Below are 20,394 nucleotides of genomic sequence, written 5' to 3'. Positions count from 1 at the left end.
TTTGTACATTTATATATATATATATATATATGAGAGAGAGAGAGAGAGAGAGAGAGAGAGAGAGAGAGAGAGAGAGAGAGATTTTGAAATGTATGTTTTACATCATGGGCAGTAGACCCTTTCCCAAACTTTCTACAATTACAGTGGCATGATTGATCCATTGATTAATTCTCTAACAGGGCATGGCTTAAAGCTCTTTTCAGCTTTTTAATATTTTCAGTTTTCTATTACATTTTTCTGCTTCTTTACCCTTCACTTATTCTCACTTAAATCACAACTTACAAGGATAAAACAAAGAGTTGAAATTTCTGACAATTTTGCATGCTTCGAAGAAAAAAAAAAATCTACCAAATACAGATTCGATCAGATTATGGATCTACACAAGCTAAAGCTCTATAGACAACTGCTTGGCCGCCTCTTTTGCTTTATCGTATGATGCATATATATTCCACAAGAACCGTAAAACAAAATAATTATATGATTAATTAATTGTGTTTTGGGGGGAAAAGGTTAAAAACAAAGACTAATTCAAGTAAGAGATTGGATTATACCAAGGAGAGAGAAAGGTACACTTGTTGACTACCATGTCAAGAAAAGTTAGAGAACAAGCATTGCAAGACCCTCTTAACGGAATTAATGATATTGACTTTAATCATGTGTTAATATATTGTTTACATTGACTTCAACCAAAAAAAAAAAAGTGTAGGTAGGAATTGATGATGATTTTCTTCTTGTTTTCCCCCATGGGATATGATTAATGATTTGCATTGCTTGCACGAATATAAATAAATTGTTTAGAAAATTGGGGACATAACATCTTTTCTTTTATGTTTAGCCATGGTAAAAATATTGTCTAACAAGAAAAAAAATCTTTATACAAGTGATATTCTACTTTAATCTAATCTAAATTACGAGGAAGGGGATTCGAACTCGGGTGCAGAGTACTACCCAAGACTAATCCCATGCCTGCATGAGAGGATTTACATATTGGCCAATGCTAATATTATAATGAATATATATATATATATATATCAATGCTAACATTTATTGGTAACATAATGTGGCAAAAATTATCATATATATATGGTTGGTCTTTCTAGTATAAAAATTATCAATGGTGATGAGTCATTAATTATTTAAGAGATTCACTTTGTCCAAAAGAAAAAAAAGCGTACTTGGTTATGCTATATGCACAAAGAGCCATTTACACCAACCATTGTTCTCATTGGAAGGAGAATTTTGTTTCAATTATGGAAAGAAATGTCATTAATTAATTATATCTATATTTGTCTGCACTGTTCTGAGGCTAGATGGTGAAAGGAACTAGTCAAGGGTTTGACTAGATCAAACACAACCGAATTGTTCATCAAATTTAAAATCAGACAGTACAGACAATTTCGAAAATAACTTAAATCAGAAGAAGGGATGAAAAAGAAAAGTTGTAACCAAAATCAAACGACTACCATAAAAATATATAAGTAAATAAGCAGAAAAATTTACTTATAACAGAGATAACAGTATTTTGCTATCTCGAATCAATAAAACAATGACACGTAAAAAAAGCTATCTCATCTGCATTGTCATGTCTTTCTATCCATGCATGATGCATATGCAGAATTTTAAATAATGTAGGTGCATATGGAGCTACACCATCTTACTGTTAGTTCATGTTTTTCGATAAGCTTGAGTAAAATAAGAGGGTTTAAAGAAGTGCTGGGCATAAAAAAACTAATTTCATTTTTGTCATTTTCTTGTTTTATTCTTCAATGATTTAGTTTTTGAAATGGGATCTTGCTCGACCAAAGTCTCAATATGCTCTCCCAGCTCATCTGTGGGATTAGAATAATCGATGAAATTTTAAAAGGACCAAAACCAGAAAAAGTATGAGAAAAGTTTCCATGTATTGTAAGGCACACAAATGTTATTTGGCACCATCTGATGACTACATTTAGACCCTGTCATGCATGTCATGTGTTGATGCATTTAGACCCTGTCATGCATGTCATATATATGTATAATGTTTGCTCATTCACAAAGTAGCTAGTAGTCCTGAAAACACCATATCAAAATCCTAAATTTTCGAATATATCCAATTAATGTGATAGTGTTTTATATGAGCCGATTCAGAATAAATGTCGAGTAGAATGAATTTTTATTTATTTTTGGCTACATTCTTTGTTGAAATGTTGATTATTATCTTGTGTATACATGTTTTGCATCATCATGCAATTCATGCCTTACATACCTATATTTTGTGGGGAAAATATATAATGATCGAATCTTCTGGCTCATGGACAAATTAATGCTAGAAATGCTTGAATGAAACCTAATCATAAATTTTCGAATCCGACCTTTTGAGGGCAGTGTTCCATTTTCCATATTTCTGTATATTCTAAACCTTTGTTATTTTTGGAGAGCTCAAGTCACAACGGGACAGGTAGCTCAAGTGAAATTTTATGCTAACTCTAGTATATATTACATGTACTATATGTATACAAAGGTTCTCTATATGAAGGACGTTAAGAAAACCTCACTTTTACTTAATTCTCTTCACTCTTGATCTCATTTATATTGAGTGGATTGATTATTTAGGGTATAGAAGGGTCCTTTAGAGCTTTTATTTTAGGTTTTTTGGGATCCGAAACTAGAAACCCTTATGTTAAGCTCTAAATGATGATTCTACACCCTAAAATATAATCAACGTCAATAAATGAGATCAAATTTGAAGAAAATTAAGCAACAAAAAATATCAAATTTGAAGAAAATTGAGCAAGAGTGTACGTGTCATGTCTTTAAAAAAGACAAAAAGTCGTACATATAGAACCGACTGTATTATATTATATATTATATAGTACATTGTATATGGAATTTGATATTGAGGATTCCATCTTTGATATTGAATAAACTTGGGGACTAAAAGGGAACATACACCAGCCAGATAAGCACTAAACCATAACCATACAAAATATCACATTCTATATGAGTTGGATATGATCAAATTTTAATGGCTATGTATATAATGTCAAATTGAGGTCGGCTAGCTGATATAGATTTATAATTTTAGTCAGTGGTAGGTGTGTGAGAGATCGAAATTGCCTTTTTACAAAGCCCTAGAGGTTAATATCTCTTGCTATAGTAGTTCTAAGACGTAGCCTTTAATTGCAGTAAAAGTGCTACAAGATATGATGAGACTGAAAAGAAAGGACCTGTGTTTTGTGTTGTTCTGAGAGTTGAAATAGTAACTTCCCCAATTCACATGCATTTGTTTTGTTTTCTTCTCTTTTTTGATTTTGATTTTTCAACCATCCATATCTAACTGGCCCCTTTGCAAATTAACTTGTAGCGCCATTAATTTTCTGAATTTATTTTCTGCGAGCCTGTGAAAATTTGGGGTATATATATATTAGTCAGGCCAGTCAGTTTTGTGACACACAATTGGTTCTCAAGCTTTTATAGTGGTTGAGCACTATAATAAGTGTAGTGTCTCTTTGCTAATTATTTTTTTAGGATATTTTTTTTTTATTGAGAGAAGCGATAGTATATTAAACTCTTACACACTACACATATTTTAGAACTCAAATTCAGGACCTTGCTCCAGACAATAAATACGCCAAACTACCACACTAGTGGGTCATTTACTTTTACTAATTAATTTTACTTCTCTATAGCTCTTATATAACTTCTTGGGAAGTTCCGTGAATCAGGGCCACTTGGTAGGAAAGTGTCAATTTTTTTACTGACTCCCCTTCACATGGTTCTGAGGTATAAGTTTGCTATTTATTCATCAATAGGCGGATTGAGGGAAGGAGGGAAGATGAAAGTAAAAAAGGAAACCATTTGGAAGTTGAATATTTGATTTCTCAATATCATCTTTGATTTCTCAATATAAATATTTGAGTTATTTAAATTGAATGGTTATATGTTAAGTATGTTCAAAGAAAGATTCTTGCTAAATACGTGGGTGCACATGTCATATGAATTTCACATTCATAAATAAATATGTGGTATGGCATTGTGCACGACTGACTGACGATAACACAAATCATGTTAAAATTAATCAAACACTCTCATCTAATAGCACAAAATACCTTAAATTAAGTAACACGCATAAAAGTTGAAAAAAACGTGGAGTAAAAGACAATTCTTTAACACTTTCAATTACCAAATGTTCTTACACTATGACATGACATGACTATTAATTTTGATCTCAATAAATTATTTCAATAGATTTTTTATTTTATTTTAAAGATTTTGAATCGTTATGGGATTCTCTTTTCAGGTGTAAAACCATATTTTGCATATCATGCAAAAGATTCAACACATGGCAACCCAACTCTAGCTAAGCTAGCTCCCACTTTCTTCGTTTTTTTTGGGAAGACAACCCTAGTGATCATACAACTTTTTGAAAGGCACCTTATCAATTCGTTTTTGTTTCTGAAAATCATTTCCAACCACCATAAAGAATGTACTCTATATATATATATATATAATATGTGCATGCAAATTCAATTTTATTAAAAAAAGAAGAAGAAGAATAAAAACAGTTCATGCTGTAGTCAACTAGTATGTCACTGTTCTTTTATGTCGAGCATGCGCAGCCTTATTAGATTCATCCTCCGAAATAAATAAATAAAGAAATAAATAAGCAAAAAAAACAAAAACAAAAGAAATAGTTGAACAAATCATGCTGATTGGACTGTTCTTTTGTGTGCTGTATCATGTCACGTGAGAATAACATCCCTCCTGCCCCAAATGCGAAGCAAGTAGAGGACTGGAGTAGGAGTAGGAGGAGGGGGAGGAGGAGGAGGAGGGGAGTGAATAATCAGATGTTCCACTCATGCACTGCGAGTTCACGGGCGGTGTACTTGGGGGACCCCACACAAAATGATTGAGAATTTGCGGGCCCCACTACCTAGTAGATTATTGTCAACCATGAAAAAACAAAAATTAAAGCAAAGAGAGTTGCCCTCCATGCACCACTATACCAATTACCTCCTTTGCCAACTTACAAGAAGGTGCGAGGCAGTCCCTCATATAATTGATATCAAAAGATTGATTTGTACTTTTTAGTTATCGGACTAATGCTATTTCACTTTTTAGAACGTTAAAATAATTATATATATTTCTTTTTAATATAAGTGATAATTTAAATTACAGGAGCAAGGGGTAGAAGATTTTTCACACATATTACTTTCAAACTTAATACCACTAGTCTGCAAATTAAGGCTCTTTTTCACTGGATTAGACCGCGTTGACAAATTTGAATCTTTATTCTCAAACAAACTATCGTTATGGTTTTGCATTCTCAGTATATAAATCTGCTCCATTTAAAACCAAGCGGAATGAATATTCAAAAGGGGTGGAGTGGATCCGGGAGACAAGTGCCCCTACACAAAACTTTACATGAAAATTAAATAGTGTGTTTAAGGTCCTTGAAATGTCACATTTTTCTAACTCAATTGAGTTCCATGGTGTGTTTCCCTAATCATGTAAACATTTTTTGTGTACACTCTTGTTTACAAGAGTTTCTTTCTCTTCCTTCTCTTCTTGACGTGTGCTTCAAACACCCGTGATAAGGACCCAACGGAAGGAGACCCGAAAGTTATGCGTGGCACCGCGTTAGGGAGACTCTTGCAAATGCGTGCCTTAAGAGAGAGAGAGAGAGAGAGAGAGAGAGAGAGAGAAGAAAGTCTTCCGTGAGTTGAGTTGTGAGTGTTGACAGGAGTTTGTTGTCAGAAGAGACGGCAAAATTCCCTTTGACACCTGTCATGCCCTTATTTACTCCCCTTTTATATTCACAAGTGCTACCCTGTAGGTCCCACTAGACAATCACTCACTCTCACGGGGCCAAAGATAAAAGATGTTAAGACAAAAGATAAACCCATGGCATGCACATATGCAAGTAAAATTTAGTAAATAGTGATGATACTAATTCACAAGGAGGCAAAATGTAAGCTCGTCTTTTAAGTTGAGTTTAAAAGATGATCTTACATTTTGCCTCCTTGTGAATTAGTATCATCACTATTTACTAAATTTTACTAAATTAGTATAAAAGTCGAGTTTAAAACGCTCAGTTCATAACAAGTGGTATCAAAGTATAGCCGATTTTCGTTTGTAGGCCCTTGTGGGTAAGTGGGTCAACGGCGGAAATGTAAACGTAAACGGGTAGGATATGGTTGTATGCAATTTGCAAACCATGAGTTGCATAAACTTTGAAGGCTCCAGTCTCCAGTCTCCATAGGCATGCCAATCAATGAAATCAAACTTTTTTGTTAAATGCTGACCATTTTGACAACCCAAAATGCAATTTCCCACAAGCAATCACGTCTTCTTTCACAAATTTTCTATTACACGCCAAGTCTTCATAGTCAAGACTCTCTTGCATTGACTACTGAGTGCGAAATTAAAAGGATATTAACTTATGAGCAGGTCCTCGATTGTTAAACTTGACTAAGCCGACTCTCTAGAAGCAACATCTAAATGGTCAAACAAGCTTTCTTTTCTTTGTTTACTTGGAAAATATGATTTAAGAATTTTACTTCTAGTCTAGCCATGAAGCATAGAACATTGCAGTAGTTCCCTAATAGCTTTACATCATGCAATATTAAGATGACAGTGGTAAAATGATGCCGCTAATCTTAATCGAAGGTGTAGGCATCCGGGAAAATTTAAGATGACTGCACGATTCAAAATCACTGACAAAGTTCAGTAGAATGAGTGGCAATTGAAATTTATATTGCAAAGCTAATGAAAGATCAATTCACAATTGAGGTTTAAAAAAAAAAAATACATGTAATCTGTCTTAATCAAGGAAAGAAATGAGGCCACTTGAAATGTGAAGCCATTTACGGCTAGAATGCTACTGGTACACGAAGTCCATCATAGCTCAGTTGTACATCAAGACCCTCAGTCTCCATCAATTTCATAAGATAATCACTCACCTTTTCGTGATCCATCAGATGCATCATACCTTCATCAGTGCAACAAGGAAAAGAAGCAATATAGTTTAATTACAAACAAAATTCCTTGGTGAACGTTATAAAAGAAACTAACAACTGATCTTGATTGAAAATGCATATTACTACAAAATTGACTGGTATATCAAAGTAGACAGATACCAGTGAACAAAGTTCTCTTCGGTTGGATTTTCCGTACTTCCTCCAAAGCCTGAAAAGAAAGTAAATAGAACTTAAAAGTTCATTGAAGATGGATCATTACAAGAAGGAATAAAATGGTATACCCTTGGAAGTCCAAAATGTGTTGCAGTAGACCGATCTGGCCGCAAAGCATCCTGAAGAAATCATTTGACATATCAGCCCAGTCAGAAAAGAAGAACTATCATGTGCTTATGAAAAATGAGAATCTATAAAACAAGCTACGAATGTGAAAGAGAGGAGAAGGCACCAGAATCAGAAGTTCACAGTTTTTCAGAAGTGGATAAGTTTCTTCAGGTATGTCACTGACGTCACTGTGAATGTAAACAATTAGCCCTATGATGAAACATTACATAAGAGATCAAAGTACAAGAATAACAATTATCAGAGACCTGTGTTTGAAGAATAGAACCATACCTAATATAACAAACATTACCAAAACGAAATCCAAGGGAACGATAACCACGACCATGCCACACAGGTAAAGGGGTAAACTGAAACATGGCATTAAAAAGAAAAAACTGGTATGAGTGCCAAGTCATACAATAGATTCATTTTAAGTCAAGTGACAAATTGACAACACCATCTACTGATATTTGCCTGTTAAATTTCTACTGATTTTTACATTAGATCAAGACATACCTTGTTTCACTCATTTTACATGCAGATATAATTCAATTCATACAAAACTATAGTTTACATATCCCAGAGGGCGCAGGTAGTAACACTAAAAGCATGCTTTAAGAAAATCTCAACCCAACACAAACCAAATGGATATTAATTCTGACCTGCAACCCTTGTACTGAAAATGGATCCTCGTGTATGATATTAAATTGCAACTCTGAGACAGCAGCACCAGCAAGGACGAAACTTGTATCCACCAAATAATAATGAGTCTTTTTCATCACCTGTAAATAACTCTCTTAGTATCATATATATGGGATAAGATAGGTAGGTTATGTGATTCTACGAACCACAAATTGATTACAAAAATTAGCAGTAAACAATACATTATTGAATTTAATGCATGAAGGAAGATGTTTGGACCTCAAAATCACGCTGGGCCACATATATAGGAATGTGGGGTTGAACATTGTTTGTCCAATCACGAAGGTCATCCAGACCTGGAGACAAATAAAACGGAGAACCTCAGTATATGTACATTAAAGAGAAATTTTAAATTTTAAAAAATAAAAATAAAAGAGAGAAGGAAAGAAGAGAACTGAAAAAAAAATAAAAATCCAAAGCATCATCATAAGTTTGTTAATTGTTTAGAGAATAGCATTTGAAAGTGTTTATGACAGAGACCTCCAATTGCATCAGCATGAGAATGAGTAATAATAACCGCATCAATTGTTCTTATCCTGACAGAAATACAACTAGTTATGACAAGGTACATACCAGACAAGAGACACATAATCATAATGGAATCTGCAGGAGCACCACCAATTTAACCATATATGCAAGTCTTTGAATATAAAGAGACCCTTATGAGAAAAGCAACTGAAGGAAAAAAAATGGATTTGCAACTTTAAAATTCCAAAAAAGGACGTTTCAACATATGTCAAAATTGATAACCAACTCTGGTGGTATGCAGAAAAACTGAAACCCAAACAGTTAAGGATGGACCCACAAAATTTATTGTGCATAATCCAGGGACAGGTGGGAGAAATTTTCGTACCAAAACACAACATGCTTCAAAGACCGCTAGAAACTCGCAAGTTTTAAACCAATGTGAATAAAATCCCGTGACCATAAAAGATGTCCCCCCTCAAATGAAGAAAGGTTATTTGCCTGCCTCCCCATTTTTCTGTTAATATATGCACAAATTATAGTGTCCCACTCTTCTTATAACTCCTAGCAAACTACAATAATACCCTTCTTAAAATTCTGTAGAACTTTCCTGACATAAGATAAAATAGCAGGCAAGATCTTCCAGCTAGCTAGATAATTTAGCTAAACACATGAGAGACCAATTGGTGTCTTGAAATTATATAAATGATCGATTGAAGAAAACAGTAGATAAGAAAATAACTAACCCATAGGAAGGAAACCATTTTAGAGCACTGTGGTAGAAAAACCTGCACAACAGAGACAGAAATGCAACTTTAGCCAACACAGTGTGGCATTTTATCATTGAGGAACAACAAAATCTCATTCATATTAACTGTCTTTTCTTTATATTTTCTTTTTTAGCTTCTGGAATAAGTAAGGTTGTAGTAACAAGATAAAACAACAAAGAAATAACTGAATCCATCTCTATCACTTATGGCAAATTATTTAATATAACAAGATTGCCTTGACTACAGTTATAACAATCATTAGCAGAATTATTATTTTAAGTAATTTATGCCTAAGTTCTGCTTATACATATATATAAAATAAAAAAGCCGCCATCAAACCAACCCATATGGCTGCAAGTGAGATTCTATTTGATTGATGGATCTTTGCCTCATGGGGAGGCAGCTAGTACCACTGAGCCACAAGGCCTGCGGTACTGAATTATCCAGAAAACATGATTCTTGGATGACACACCCATGTGCCGTCTTATACTGAACTCTTACATATTCTATTATGCATTTACTACATATGAGAAGCAGATAGTTATGTGGATTATCTTCCCCACCTACCAATGAACTCAGCGAGTTCGTTAGGTTGACAAAAGTCTTACATATTGCAAATCTTCAATTTAAACTGCCGAGTATTTTGATACATGTTACTTTCCAAGAAACCATTCCTACACAACTGCAGATTGAATATTTTAAGCCATTAACCAACAGCAGAATGGAGCTATTGCAACGCAGAGAAGTCAACAGGCATTCTAAAAAGTAACATAGATACTACATGTATGGAAACTATATATAACTTACTTTCCAGCATCAATAAGAACATTACAACTTCCAGATGGTCTAGGATAACGAACAAGGATGCTTGTATTGAGTCTCCGATTTTTATTACCTGGTTCCGCAGCTTTCGAGCAAACCTGCGAAAACCAAAAAGCATTCATTTATTTATGAATCAGATGTGTTTTTGGTTAGAAACATAGTAGTCCATGCAAAACCTCTGGATATACTATTTCAAACTTACTTAAGCACAGAGGTTTCATAAACATACCTCACATGTCTTTAAAGGATTTGTCAGGCAGCTCACGCGTGGAATTCCTTCACTAGTACCTGTACCTATAAATATGATTTCCGACGGTTCAGAAGGTGACCGTGAGCCAGCGCCGGTGGTTGCTGATTCTGTGATTCATTGCAAAGTCAGGAAATAACTCATCTAAAGCCACAAACAACTGCCTATAGCTCACACAATCCGCAAATGTGAGACCACAAACATTTGCCTTTATGTTACTAACAACAAAAACACCAACATTCTCTGATTCTTCGCCCATCACCGTTCAAATGAGCACATATAAAGCCAAAAAGATAAACCACCACCAATAATCAAAGTCACCGATTGACTCATTCAATGCAAATATCACAATTGTAAAAAAAATGTTCAGTTTCAACTTTCAACTTGCAAGCACAAGCAAAAAAGTAAAATTTGGAGCCTAAATCAATGGCATAAAAGTTATTCATACGCAGAACAGATCAAAGCGAATTAAAACAATACCCAGAAATCAAAAATGAAAAATACCACAAATCAGAGGTAGATAATCAATCAAGAAAACATGGCAGAGCTTACTAGATTGAAGGTAAGCATTGAAAATTCGTCTGAAGGGAGAGAACCCATTTGCAGGAGCTGTGATGGGGGAGCTACGGAATGATAGTTGGCGTTTGTAAGTAGCAAAATAGCTTAGAGAAGGAGAGGGCCGGATGGTGCCCAGACATTGAACCATTTAGCAAAAGGCCACCTGAAAGATATAAACAAATGGAAAGAGAAAAAAGGCCCCTTTATTTATCACTCTTATTTTTTTGGTCGAAATTTATCACTTTTTGGCTCCACTAAACTGGAGTTGGAGAATAAGAACTCACCGTAGATTAATCTAACGGCTGGGATTAATTATCTTGGATCAATCCTAGTCGTTGGATCTCAGTTCTCTCATCTCATCTCTCTCACAGACTCGACTCTTCTCTCTCCCCTTCGATTCGAACCCTCAGCCTCGATTACCCTCTCGCCGTCGACCAACCAACTGAGACTCAACTCTAGTCTCTGTTCTCAGTCTCTCTCTGTCTCGTCTCATTCTCTCTCTCTGACTCTGTATCTCACGTCCTCTGCTACTGCTTGCGATTTGCAAGCCAGGGAAAAAGTGCAACTCTTGCACTGTTGTTCGTGGACCTTCCAATTAGCAAAACCACTCCACAAGGCAAGGCACTAGGTACTCTTTTCCTCTAGGGCTTCTTAATTATTAATCTTTTATTCAACTTAACAAGTTTAGGGATGGCTGTGATGAAATTAGGGCTGTTTATTTTGGGGATTCGTTGACATTGGGTATGAGTTGTGGTTGTTGTGATTATGTATATGCTAATGTTTTTTACATTAGTCCTTTTTATTCGAGGGGCTGCTGTAAATTTTCAATCTTCATCTTTATTTGGTGCCCAATGGACATGCGAGCTGTGAACATGATGATCTGCTTCTCTTTTTTATTTCTTATAATTGATTCATAAAGATTGTTACGTGTGAAGCTTTGTTTTCCTGATAAATTAAAATTTTTATGGAGGTAATAAACTTCAAATTTGACTGTGAATCTGTGAATATAATCTTATAAATTATAAAACATTGTTGGAAGTTCATTGTTTTTATTTCTTTAGGGTTTATAATTTGTGGGCTTGGATTTCTGTTAATGATATTTGTGTATATGACTCTGTACAGTCTTAAAGAGCCAGCCAGTTGAGCTGCTGCACGAAAGGAAAGGAAAAAAGAAAGAAATGCCTCTGTATGATTGTATGCTGCTGGTGAAACCCCATGTAAGGAAGGAGGCTCTGATGGACTTGGTTGCTAGAGTAAGCAAACATGTTTACAGAAGAAATGGAGTTCTTACTAACATGAAGTCATTTGGCACTGTTCAGTTGGGCTATGGAATTAAGAAGCTTGATGGCAGATATTATCAGGTTGGTTTTTGGTTTTTTCTGCAACCTTGTAGTAAATTTGAATTGTTTGATTGACGTCGTTGTTAGTGTAACTTAGATTTCAGGCCTCTTTTTGTTGTTTGAATTGTTTCATTTTGCAATATGAGAGCAAGCAAGCCTATTGTTTTGTTTGTTGTATTGCATTTGTGGCTGTTTTCAAAATGAACTTGTTGCTATAACTTTAGATGCCACTGATGCTTCCTGCTGATAGATAATTAACTTTATTTCATACCCAGAAATTAGAAAGTACAATGTATGGCAAAATCATGGATGATACTTTCATAGGGTTTTGTCCTCTCATGGATGATACTTTCCTCTTTTCTATCTCCGTATGTTGTCTAGTTAGTATTTCTTTCTGAATACAAACCAATTCTTATCTCATTTTGACCAGATAAAATTTTATTTTAAATGAATTTGGTATATGGTATAGGGTCAACTAATGCAAATGACGATGATGGCTACACCTAACATCAACAAGGAGCTGCATTACTTGAACAAGGAAGATAGATTGCTGCGCTGGCTTTTGGTTAAACACCGAGACACGAAGTACGGACTGGAATTTCTTAGTGAAGATGATGCAAAAAGTGAAGTCAGTAGGTTTCATCCGAGCAGCATATATGATGATGATGAGGAGGAGGAGGATGAGGATGAGGACGAGGATTCTGACGATAATGAATATGATGTGGACCAAGGAGGAAATCCGACTGAAGGGTAATGTAATTCTGTCATGGATGGTCTGTTGGCATTTTCTTGAAATTCTGGATTTATGTTTGTCATAAGGTATGGTAGTAGTAGTAAGTTTTATGAAGTATGTTGGGGGAATTGGCTTATCAATGTATTAAATATCGTGAGCTTTTAGTTTTGATCTGGGTGGTGCACCCAAATTCCTTTTTTTCTTAATTGGCTAGTAGTGTACAGAACCCATTGAAGATGAACTTGATCATCTGACGTTAGAGAATCTGTCTTTGAAAACATATTTTTAAAGAATAAAAAATAAAATTGCGGTCCTTGACTTGTCTCATCAGCTTTCTCTCAGAGCACTTCCACCTATCACCTTTTGCCATGGCAAAAGGGGGCCTAGGCTCCAAAAACAATTTCCACCCATCACCTTTTGCCGTGGCAAAAGGTGGGCTCAAGAAATTGGGCAAGACTTGTTTGGGCTGTTGCCTGAGCAAACTGACATCAGTGATTAATTTAAATACCAAAAAAATTGATAAAATACCAAAAAATTCAAAAAAAAAATTTCTATGAATACCTAACCATGTTCTTCACTTCCTACATCAAAATTCATACAAATTCCTTTTCTCATATCTCATGTGAATAGTGGTTATCTTTGGATTGCCATGACAATGGGTGGGATTACATATAAAAAAATTGCTATGGCAGTCACTATTTATATGAATAGTATCTACCCTTACTTGCCCTTTGCTATGGCACAATGGGTGAAAATGCCCCTAGTTTGGTTGATGGTAAGTCGTCTTAGAAATGTTTTTTATTACTTTTTTTAGCCCATGCTGGAAGTGGGTAATGGCCACATGTACGAACTTACCATAGTATCTTTGTCACATCATCAAAGTTGGTGGAGTTTTGAGTGGAGATAACAGTATGGGGCAAATTGAAACACCAAACTTTGATTAATGGGGCAAGGTGAGCCACTTTGACTTCCGGAGGGGCAATGTGGAATTTGACCATACTTTCAAAGAACAGTACAGTAAATAATCCTAAATTCAAAGATAGCACATACGGAATTGCAAGAAAGTAGTGAGAGAGTGATAATCATCTTCCTCCCTTTCTTGCTTCTCAGGAACCTCCCCCGATCGTTTTCGAGGCAGAAGGATTGTGCGACATCGTTTTCGAAGAAGGATCGATCACACAAAGCTAAGTAGAAGCATAAGCAGTAGCTCCCAATTAATGAATTATTAGGATATAGCTTAGCTTAGCCATATAGGTTCCCCTGCCTCTGCCTCCTAGTAGGCTAGACTAGCTTTTTAGGACGATGGATATGTTACCGTCTCCGTCGGTGGGGAGCGAACAGTCTGAGGTGAGCACAGTGAGAGGATTACTCATACTCTGTGGAGAGGAGGAGAAGATTAGGGAGGGTCCTAATTTAAACTTTGAGCATGTTTTGATCTCTATTATAGCACAAATCAAATATGAAAACATAAAATAAAAACTATATTTTTCACTTATCATAATTTAATATTAACAAAAATTATGATAGGAGTCGATAATTCTCATCCTCTAGAATGAGCTTAGGAATGACATCTAGAATATATTCTACAAGACAACGCATTTTAATAAAACTGGTAAGATTCCAATATAATGAAACAACTCCCGTAAATAACTCGTTCACCTCTCCATCTATAAATATAATTAGCTTCTTTGTAGGTGCGGAAGCGCTTGCGAGAGGCTTTTTAAAAAAAATTTAAAATTTATTTTATTATTAAAAAAAATAATAAGTAGTTGTGTTTCATAAAAATAGAATTTATTATCTTATTTTTCTTTTAATTTTAATTTTTTAATATAAAAAGTGTATATTTACCATATTATTCTTATTTAATTAAGAGGCAGTTTAGCATTCCCATAATAGCTCATCGACTGTGAGGATACCTCTTGCGAAGCTTTATGCTTTGCTGTATTGAGACATCTTTTGCATGACGTGAAGCGATTGTTTTTCATAATATAATACCAACATTGCGCTACTCCATATACAGAAGTATTTTATCCTGTTGGAAATTTAGATGTGTCATAAACTCCACTTGGATATCCTGAATTCAGAATTTCTTTAGATAATACTTGTGTTAAGTAACGTATTCAAGTTATTCTCATAACTTCCGTTGGCTGGAAATTCTACTTTATTGAAACAATTATGCCCCAAAGCACGAGGTGGATAACCTCTTCCGAATATCTCTTGCATAAAAAGAGAGAGAGATAAAAGAATAAAAGGGATAAGAGGTTTTGGGTAAAACATATTCAATAGATTGAACTTACATTCAATATATCAAAACATATATATATATATATATATATAGGAGAATCACAATTACCCTACTTTTATTTATATGGTATGTATAGTACATTTTGTGTTGTTGTTGTTGTTGTTGTAGTAGTAGTATACATGTGATAATATAATTAGAAGTTCTTGTTAACTTTACCATATACGGTATGATATTAATCCAATGGTTCAAAAAAGTTTCTTAAAAGGAGTGCAAGAGTGAGTGAACTGTTGAATTTACATCCAACGGTGAGTGATCACAAATCTCTTGGACCCCTGTAGTCCAAGAGATCAGGACTGTAATTATAATATACTAATTAAACATTAATTCACATTTTGACCAATTTGTTTTAAAAAGAGCCATGCTTATTGTTACAAAGTAGGGAGAGGGAGGAAAGCATTGTTCTCACAAATTACGTTAGAAAGCTTAATTAAAGGATTTTTTATATATTAAATTTCAGTGTCAAAGAATGATATATGATAAAGAAAATGATTAAAAAGTCCTTTGCACAATTTTGCAATGTTAAATAAATTCAAGACGTTTTAAATTGCTTCTTTCGATCCACTAACAAAAATTATTCATGTCACTCTCAGTGAGTGATACGAGAGTTGTTCAATGTCACTCTCAGTGAATGACATGAGAGTCAATATCACGAGAAACACTTACATGAAACAAGGGCCAATCACAATGTAAGAACCCAAAACAAAATATCTAGAAAAGAAAGAAAATATCTAAAAAGTAAAGAAAATATCTTTTAGCAAAAAGACGGTTTTGCCCTCACCTTTTTTTTAAGGGAAAAATTCGAATTTTTGATCGGAGAGGAATTTGGGAATTCCGTTTGCGCCGTTGCGTAGAGCACGGCGAGCCGAGTTCGTAGACACGGAGAAGACCCAAATCGGAGTTTTAACGAAGAAATTACGACCAAAATATCGCGAGGGGCAAAATCGTAATTTGGTCAAAGTCAGATTTTTAACCCTGTTTTTCTCTCTCCCCGCGTCATTCTCTCTCTCTCCTCCCGATTACACAGCAGCCCGCGACCTCTCCCTATTCCAGCCGCCCTAGCAACCGCCACACCGCGAGCTGATCTCTGGCGCCGGTCCCGTTTGAACCGCAGCTCGCCAGCCGACTTTTCCCGACCGACCTCAGCCCTGCGTACGCCGGATCTTGGCCGGAATCGGCCATTTTTGCCGACGGTGGTGTTCGAACTTTCAGTTCGAAAATCTCTCTTATTTCTTCACTAAATCTTTCAAGTGAGGTATGGATTCTCACCTATTTTTCATGTTCTATCTGATGGTAGGCTGGGCTTTGATCGATTTCGTCTCTAAATCACTCGATTTTCGACTTCAAGTTTGGCCGAAACTTTGGCCCTTCGAAACTACTGTTTCCGGCCACTTTTTGGGGGTGGTCGAAGAACAAAAGTGACTCCAAATAGGGTGTTTTACCTAGGGTAGGAGTTTGGAGTCTCGGTTCCACGATTTTTCGGCACACCCGAATCGCTTTGGACACCCAATCTGGCCGCGCGTGTGGCGGCGCGTGGGCCAGGGTGGTGGCACGGCTCTGGCCAGTTTTGAGGTCCTCGTGTCGTCACGAGCGCGTGGGATTTCGCGGATCTCAATTCGGAGTCCGTTTGAGCCCCGAACGGATTTTCCATATCGCGCGATCCGTGAGTGCAGTATCGTTTAACCGTTTGATCGTGCTGAATTTTGGATATGTCGGTCTACGTGATTTCAGGATCGCGTAGGATTCGACGGATCGCGAATCGGAGTCTCGGATACCCCGGAATCGCGAACCCTGGGGCTAGGGTTAGGGTTTTAAGCGATAACGCGATTGTGGCCGATCCGACCGTCCGATTCGGATCAAATTCGCAGAACTTGGTTCCCGTTGTATGAGAAACCTTCCGGGAAGCTCAGGTTGGCCATCGGACACCGTGGACCCTACAGGTCCCGGGTCGGCCGATCTGACGGTTTCTCGCTTAACAGAGTATCGGACCTTCCAAAATCGGTCCCAATGTCAAAAAGGGCTAACGTGGGCATAGGAGTAACTTGAGATGAAATTCACGTATTTCTAGGAGCCGGGGGCAGGGTATTTAATTTAATTTTATTTATCCAGCAGTTGTTTAATTGATTATTCTTGATTAAGCAGGCGCCAGGAGTCCGGCTAATCAGTAGGAGGGACCCTCGAGAGGTCCAGCTAGCTCGGACCATCAGTGAGTGGACTTTCTTTCTCAAAAAGATTTTATAATTATATTTTATATTTGATCTTGAATAAGTGATTTCAACATAAATTTTATGATGCAAATACCCTTATTTTATAACATTAGACTAGCAGCAGATTTGTAATTTTGAGGCCAAATTAGTGGTTTAGTTCAGATTTACCAGAGTTCAGAGTAGATCAGTTTTTATCAGAAACAGTTATTTTAGACCACCATGTACCCGCCCTACAGTTGGTGATTACCCAGAGTTGGACCGATGTCGACGGACATCCGGTCTGATTTCAGTTAGTCAGTGCACTTGACTTTGCCTCACGAGTTTCGGGGACGCTCGGACCGTGAGTGCCAGGATTTGCGGCTCGGCAGACTTGGTGTCCCGAGACCTGCCAGGATTGCGGCTCGGCTGACTCTGTGTCCCCGAGACCTGCCAGGATTGCGGATCAGGCTGACTACGGTCCCCTACATCCTGCCTGAGCGACTTGAGTGACTTGGTGTCACCGAGGACCTGCCGGCGGATCAGGCTGATCATAGTCCCCTGATTTCGCCAGTTTGCGGCTCGGGTAGCCTGTGTGACGCCCGAGACCTGCCAGGGAATTGACGGCTATCAGGGGTACAATTAGGTGGCAGTTTTAAAGGATTTTAAAGTTTTTAATGCAGTTATGGTTTACTCATTTTTATTAGTAAGTTCACTTGAGTTATACTGATATATCTTTGTTTAGTATATGATTATAATCATGTTAACTATATTTCTTTGAATATGTCAAGTTGATTATGATCAGATTTTAGTTCTATATCCCTATGTTTTTCAAACGGGGGTTAGTATGTTCTCAAATGATTTTCACGAACATTATTTTTGTCCACTCACACTTTTAAATTTGTTTTTCGCCCCCAGGCCGTAGAAGAACGAGGGAAACCACCCGGGCCGTCTTCCTAGCTTCCGACCCACCACCAAAGTGTAGGAACTCGTTGTAACTTAATGTAAATTCTGTAAATTTGTTTAGAAATTGCTCTGATATCTTGTTGAACATAAGGAACTGAGGTTGGAAACTGTTTGTTGAATTAGTCTGGCTGTTGGTAGGATTTCTGAGATTGTTTGGCAGGTGGAAGACTTTGGGTATGGTCAAAATACAGGGGAGACTCTGCCGAATTTTCGGCAGAAGTCGGAAGGAAATTAATTAAGGAAATGGGTAAAAAGGTCATTTGTGTCCGACAATTGCCAGGTGTCGGACACGCACAGGAGTCGGCTCGGTTTTCAAAGCGAAAATTGGGTCGGGTCCTTTCACACAATATGTCATTCGTTATAACTTTTTCATGTAGGAAGATGTGATTGGTCGAGGATAACAAAACAATACTATCCCCCGTTTCATTTTGGTCACTTTTTTCTTGTTCGGTCCGCTATAAATATAGCGTTGAATTAGTCGTGGTACTCAAAGAAACATATTGAATTAACTATCTTCAAAATCTCCCGAGTATTAACAATCTTAAAGAACTCAACATTTAAGTAAAAAGCCAATTCATTCAAAATTTACTAAAATAATTTGTAACCAAAATTGTTGAAGATTGTCTACAGAAGCTCCATTGGGCCAGCAACATAAATCTCACAACTCATATTCTCAATCCACACCAAAAATAAGTAAATGACCCATTAGTATAGTGGTTTGGAGCAAATGTTTTCCGATAAAAGATCTTGAATTCGAGTAATTTTCAATAGAAAATGTCCTCAAAAAATACAATAATAAAAATAATGAATAAATAAATGAAATAGAAAATAAAAAATAAAAGAATAAATGCACATTAATTAAATGATGTTACAATTTCGAATCCATTATTATATGTTTGCTCTAGTTTTTGTTGTAAATTTTGGGAGGCAACTACATTTTTTTTTAATTTTTCAAAACACTAGGGAGATTGCATTTATAAATTATGCCATAAGCGCATTACTAATACAAAAGCATCAAGGACTANAACACTTTTGAGCTTGACAACTGCTATTTTATATTCTTGCTTTGTTTCTTTTTAATGAATCTTCAAGCTTTCTTCGTAGGAAATGCTTATTCAAACGTAAATTAATTAGCTAATTTACCAATTAATTCCAACTTCTTTATATATTTTCAAACCTAAATTAATTAGGAATGGCATTCTACATAAAANAATGAATTCTAGTAAAAGAAATGAAGTTNAAATCTAATATAACAACTTCCATAAATAACACGTNCACCTCCTCTTCTATAACTATGATCTTACAGTTCACTTATTGCAATATCAATGTACTTNGTACAATCTACATTAGAAAGGTCCCCCCAGTACATTCAAGCATACAATGAAGAAATTTGTTGTTTGATACTTTTAGCCTCCCATGAGCTTGCAATGATCCATGAACAACTTCATAAAACAATTCGGTAAACAACTCATTAAACTTATTCTGAAATAATACGGGATCATTAACGGATACGAGACTCNTCCCATAAATTATGTTATTTGTGTCAATTATACAATAAANAAATAAAATAAAATAAAATTGCTTCTGAGTATTTGAAGAGGCATCCAACCATCCAAATTATAGCTCCTCAATTGTAAGGGCAATGCTCGTGAAGCTTTAGACATGTTTTGCATGATATGTAGCTTTTGTCTCTCCCACTAGAATTCCAACATTGCACTAGTCCATATACATAATTTCCTTATGTTACGGATTTAGATGTGAGATTCGATATCCTGCATTTGGAATTTCTTTATATAATATTTTTGTTAATAATGTATTCAAGTTATTTTCATAATTCTTATTGGCTATAAATTGTACCGGATTGAAACAATTATGCTCCAAAAAAGAAGCTCAATTTAGTACTGTAGTAGAGTTAGGGTGGACTTGAGAATCGAATTAAATGTCCCATCTTGTTGGAATAATGTCTTATCATGGACTAAGCTTTCAATATCATCATGTAAGATGCTTGTTATCCATGATATGAGAG

General features: G+C 35.9%; 2 protein-coding genes across 3 annotated transcripts; one reads left to right on the top strand and one right to left on the bottom strand.

Moving 5' to 3' along the window:
- Nucleotides 1-6,714: 6,714 nt before the first annotated feature.
- LOC117622353 (putative hydrolase C777.06c) lies at nt 6,715-11,074 on the bottom strand. The gene is made up of 12 exons (XM_034353004.1): nt 10,839-11,074; nt 10,269-10,396; nt 10,025-10,137; nt 9,194-9,235; nt 8,463-8,518; nt 8,202-8,278; nt 7,943-8,062; nt 7,572-7,648; nt 7,405-7,468; nt 7,241-7,291; nt 7,119-7,167; nt 6,715-6,970 (listed from the first exon to the last, which is right to left on the bottom strand). The coding sequence occupies exons 1-12, from the start codon at nt 10,990-10,992 to the stop codon at nt 6,852-6,854; spliced, it is 1,050 nt and encodes a 349-aa protein (XP_034208895.1). The 5' UTR covers nt 10,993-11,074; the 3' UTR covers nt 6,715-6,851.
- LOC117622354 lies at nt 11,065-13,090 on the top strand. Of its 2 annotated transcripts, none has more exons than XM_034353006.1 (3): nt 11,065-11,460; nt 11,967-12,205; nt 12,654-13,090. In XM_034353006.1, the coding sequence occupies exons 2-3, from the start codon at nt 12,023-12,025 to the stop codon at nt 12,936-12,938; spliced, it is 468 nt and encodes a 155-aa protein (XP_034208897.1). In that variant the 5' UTR covers nt 11,065-11,460; nt 11,967-12,022; the 3' UTR covers nt 12,939-13,090. The 2 variants fall into 2 exon arrangements, with proteins under 2 accessions (XP_034208897.1, XP_034208896.1); XM_034353005.1 differs by having other exon boundaries at nt 11,065-11,472.
- Nucleotides 13,091-20,394: the final 7,304 nt, after the last annotated feature.

Source organism: Prunus dulcis, chromosome 3, assembly GCF_902201215.1.
Source record: "Prunus dulcis chromosome 3, ALMONDv2, whole genome shotgun sequence".
Lineage (NCBI taxonomy): Eukaryota > Viridiplantae > Streptophyta > Magnoliopsida > Rosales > Rosaceae > Prunus > Prunus dulcis.
Note: the sequence above shows the minus strand (reverse complement) of the source record. Positions and strands in the feature narration are given on the sequence as shown.